Source organism: Montipora capricornis, chromosome 6 (assembly GCF_036669925.1).
Source record: "Montipora capricornis isolate CH-2021 chromosome 6, ASM3666992v2, whole genome shotgun sequence".
Taxonomy (NCBI): domain Eukaryota; kingdom Metazoa; phylum Cnidaria; class Anthozoa; order Scleractinia; family Acroporidae; genus Montipora; species Montipora capricornis.
The window spans coordinates 2235281-2240280 of record NC_090888.1 but is presented as its reverse complement, the minus strand read 5'-3'; the positions used below and the strand labels follow the sequence as shown (position 1 = coordinate 2240280).

Here is a 5000-nt window from a genome sequence, read left to right as displayed (position 1 = left end):
TTTGATCCACAAGTTGATCAACACTCAGGGTCACAATAGCTTACCAGTAAGAGAAAGTGCTCCCTTTGTAATTACATCTGTAGAATGGTTGGACTTTCAAATCTTGATGGATAAGGAAATTTTGTACTATTATTTCCACGTACATTATAATTATTTCTTTCTGGGGTTAGAAACGGGAGCTCTGCTTTTAGGCGTGGCTAAATCTATATTTTAAACTTTGCGAGACATTATGGAACCCACACATTTGCAAAGAGTAGGGCATGGAGTTCTTGGTGTTGTAATCTGTCTTCTTAAAAGTGAAGATTTGCTCTGGTCTGTGACCCACAAGACTATGTGGGGAATTTGAATTAACTATTCATTATAATTTCAAAATATAAAGTTCACATAAGTCCACCTCTGGTTCAACTTTATTGGCTTCCAATTTCCTACCACACTGTGTACAAGTTTAATATGGTCTTAATAGATTCCCTGTAATAATATTATTGATCTGCTTTATTAGAGCATTCTGTTCTAATTCTTCAGACCCCAGTTGTTCAAAAGGTGGATAATGCTATCCACCAGATAAATCACTATCCACTTGATAGCACAATTGGTTTTGCTAGTGTTTATCCACTGCCATTTCCATCATTTGAGCAACTGGCACCAGAACTTCTGTTGCAGTAAAAACCTAAAACTAAATCTAGCAGGCATTGGGCAGTTTCCATGACTTGCCCTGGATTGTGAGAATTGTACTCCTTGAGAAAGCCAACATTGTACATTGATTTGAAGTGTAGATTAAAAAAGTTATGTGAGCATGAAATGGAGACCAAAGCAGGGGAATTTTTCACATGCAAATTATTTTCCTCACATGAGCTTCCATTTCATGCTCTATCCAACCCAACAGTGAGAATATGAAACTAGTGGGTACCCGCATTCAACTTCCACACCCTATACCCAGATCAGGGCACTTTTGGTATAGGTATTACACCACATTTTTTTAGAAAAAACAAGTGTCATCCCATAAATATATCACACATTTTGCTATTCCTATAATTCAAACAATGCCATCACTCCTAATAAATTATCAGTGCCACAATATCAATTTGCTACATGTAATTTGGGTAGCTGCATAAATAAATTTTTATCACTATTCCTTATAAGTGTGACTCTTCCTTTCAGCATATATTATTACCTTTCCAAATTTGTAGAATTCCAGAATATGATTCACTTACATAATAATTTATAGTAAGTGCCATTCAATAATAATTATTTTCTATTCGTAACAACATTGACTTGTAACATTCTCTTCACCTGTGCATGACAAGATTCACAATTTTGAAAAAATGCACATACTGATAAAAAAATTAAAGGTGAAATAACACACTATCACCATTCTCCCCTTGGCTCACTTGCATGACTAAAGCAGGCAGTTCGACTGACTCAGAGGGGACTGCGAGCAGTCTTAATAGCACTTTTCACAAGTCCATTCTTTGGTCATTGTCCCCTTGAATGTAGCAGTGATGGTGGTGTTCAAAAAGTTACATTTTGGATTTTTGGTTTTGAAAAACTTAGCAAGTGGGATAGGAAAGGCTTCTTAATGAAAATGAAAAATAACCAGTTATTTGCAAGGCACAGTTGAAGGCTAAGGGATTTCCAGAGGTAAGGAAAGGAACTTCATTTTAAGTCTAGTCATCCTAGCGCTGGAGCACTAATTGGAGACACCATAAACTGAAATTAACAAACTCAAATCAATCCAAATAGTACTCCTCTACTTATGCCTTTATGTGGGCCACTCAAACCTCTACAATAAATTATGAACAAAGTTATCATTATAAGTTGAGTAATAATGTACAGAAAAGGACCTTTGACAATACAACATCATGATAAAGTGAAGTCTATTAAGTTTATCATTCACTTTGTATAATCAAGGCTCCACTGTGCTGTAATCCACAATGACAAGAGTGAGAATCAGAATCATTTCCTGAATTCAGCCAAGTAAATACTGTAGATACCGGTATCAGTCATGGTAGATGTAATTGATGTATTTCTGAACTACCATATTTCAATTTAATTCTGCCATCATTGATGAAAAATCTGATAACAGCTGGTAATCTTGGTCCTTGGGAACCATGTTTACATAGTCATCATCTTCACACAGCACATTTGATCCATCTATCAGAAGTTTGCATGGTAGGCCATCAGCATACTGGGAGTAGTGTTCCACTAAACTTGTGACATCTTGAAACACCCTATCAAATCCCTGTCAAGTAAACAATACAAAATTGATATGTACCAGCCAGGTTTGATGAATAATGCCATTAGTAAGAGAGAATAAGAAACTGAATGATAAGTGGTTTATAAATCAAGAAAGGTAATTACTATTAGTAGTATATTATACAAGAACAAAAGATAGCATTGAAGGCATGCTCTGTTTGAATACACTCAAACTTCAAAATTATCCTTTATAAGTCTTACTTATCTCTGAGCAACTCCTGGGGGATTTGCAACCGAAAATATTGTAATCATTAAAGGTGCTCATGAATGAGTTAAAATCATCTTTTTGCGGTACATGATCTCACTATTTTAGTATACTAATTGCAGCTCGGTAAACATCCACCACTAGCCATCTCCACTTGGGTGAATGGATGCTAATTATTATTGACTCAGTTATTAATGGCAGTGGATAGTATTGTACTTCTCATAATTCTCGCCTTCAAGCACTAATCACCAAACTGTGAGCTGTTTCAGAAAAGGAGCCTACTGTGTTCCTCCCTAGGCCTGGGAGGAACGAACACCAGACTTAAGAGAGCAGCAGAAATCAAGCATGAAGGACCTTTTTCAATGTTTACTCTAAAAAGATCCACCATTAATCAGCATCTTTAGGAACTTGTTGTAGTTCTCAGGAAATTAGAAACTCATTACTTAGTTTATGTTTGCTTGATCAATGGCAATAGGCAGTTTCATGGTTGACACTTCAGGCAAAATTCTGAAGAATTATGTCCTTTAACTAACTGCTTTCATCCAAGCACAACTGTAATTGGAGTTGTTGTGTAGTGAGCTCCAAGGACGATATGGCTAAATTCTGCTAAATGTTGTTTAGCTTCTATTAATTAAAAAGGTCCTAATTTCATGATCAGGGTAACATGTGACAGTGAAGTAGTTACAGTCACAGACAGTTATTGATAAGCTAGCAGCCCTCACAATGCACCTTTCATCCTCTTCCTCCGTCAATGCTCCGTTTTACGAGCATTCACAGCTACAGGTACACAGTTCAGAGGAAAGTCAAAACAGACGTCAGTCAAATGGAATGGGGATCGAACTGGCGACCTCCAGCTCAGAAGGTCTGCACGCTAACCGACTGAGCTACTGTATGCCTGTCTCTTCTGCTCAGCTGTTTTAGACTTTCTCAAAAAGTGGCAGAGTGGCCAAATGGTTAGGATGGTTCTGGACTCCATGTTCAAGTCCTCCTCTGGTAACCAATTAGAGTTGTAAACTGGGTTAATTTTGCCATTCAACTTCTTGGCTTCGCTTTTTGAGAAAATAACAATTGAAATCAACTAGTGTCTAGAATCTAAACAATAATAATTATTATTCAAGCATGCTGTCCCTTCAATAAATATTTAAAAACTGGACTCGCCTGTATCATAACACCATCTTTAACTTTACAAATCAGAAAGTTGCCAAACCCAGTTGAATTGGCCAATCGAGGAACTCGCATCGTCAGAGCAAAGCATCCAGGTCGGCTTTGACTATCACGCACAAAGAATGAACCCTCCTCTGCATTTTGTAACATTTCAGCAGCAAACTCTCTGCCAACAATAAGGTGACAATAACTGAGCTACAGATTTTTGCAAAAAAGAAATCTGATGTTAAATTTCGAACTATTCCCAACTCCTGTAAGAAATAGCATTCCACCTCAAATCAGTGCTCTGATAAACTAACAGTTAACATTGCTCATCAAGTTCCTTTCACTGGGAAACCCAAAATAACCCTTCTTAGAGAAAGCCAATGCTTGGTCTCTCGCTGCTGTAAGTTATTCCCTTCGGACTTGTGAAATAATATACCCTGACTCATATATAGACACACATTTGCCAGCTGTTTTCCCTTGTTTCCCTTGGGGATTGTAACTTCTCCCAAATGATTTGTTTTTCATTTTATTGAATGGAAATCCCATTTCCACTCACTTTTTAGTCCAAACCTGAAATAAATCTACATGTATTTCCAATTCTTAGTACCAGATGCACATCTACCTGAATGTAACCTTGATTGGTTGATCTGATTTTCTGTGTCTGTTGTGATTTGTCAATTGAAAGTAATAATAATTGCTCTTGTCATTTGGTTCTACAACACTTGATTGTGAACTTTTTTACCAACCTTGGAATTCCAGCCAGGTACCAATTTTCATCTTCATAACTGTTACGTTTAGAAACAGGCTCATGTTTATTATCAATTGAGGAGTTCAACAGATTTGGGTCCGATGCAGATTTTGCAAGTGGCGACATCATCAAATTCGTTGGCATTGACACAGCGTGTGAATTTCCATCACTTTTTGGAGGTTGTGGTGGAGTTTTAAGCCATTCTTGTTCACTACTTGCAACAGCTGATAATGGATGTTGCTCCTCTTTTCCCACTGCTCCGTTATGTGATGTAACGCTTAATTTCTCACCTACATCTTCAGTGCCATCAACAGTCTTCATTTGTTGTTTTTTGGGATTTGTGTTCAAATCAAAAGCGCTATCAGCAACGACATCTTCAGATAGATTTGTCTTTTTCCCCACAGCTATATCATTCACACCATTCTTAAACAAAATGTTTGGCCTTCGCACCTCAGGAGGTGTACGTGCTTTTCCAAATGATCTTTGCCTTCCTAATGGTGAGGCTTTTGTTTTCAATGGTGTTACCACAGAAGATTCCTTAGGCATGGTCACTTCTTCTGAAGTGTTTGGATTTTTACTTTGTGATTTTGCTTGGTCCTTTTTTATTCTTGCCATTAATGCATGCTGAGAATGTTCGTGCCCTCG

The 5000-nt window shown here is 37.4% G+C and overlaps 1 protein-coding gene across 1 annotated transcript in view; it reads right to left on the bottom strand.

Moving 5' to 3' along the window:
- Positions 1–389: 389 nt before the first annotated feature.
- LOC138051277 (uncharacterized) overlaps positions 390–5000 on the bottom strand; it is a 10976-nt gene continuing 6365 nt past the window's right edge. Inside the window, exons 6-8 of the mRNA XM_068897454.1 lie at positions 4354–5000; positions 3617–3788; positions 390–2239 (exon numbers count right to left, since the gene is read on the bottom strand). The exon at positions 4354–5000 is cut by the window's right edge and continues 18 nt beyond it. Coding sequence (XP_068753555.1) covers positions 2042–2239; positions 3617–3788; positions 4354–5000 — 1017 coding nt within the window. The 3' untranslated portion in view covers positions 390–2041. The remainder of the gene's footprint in view (positions 2240–3616; positions 3789–4353) is intronic.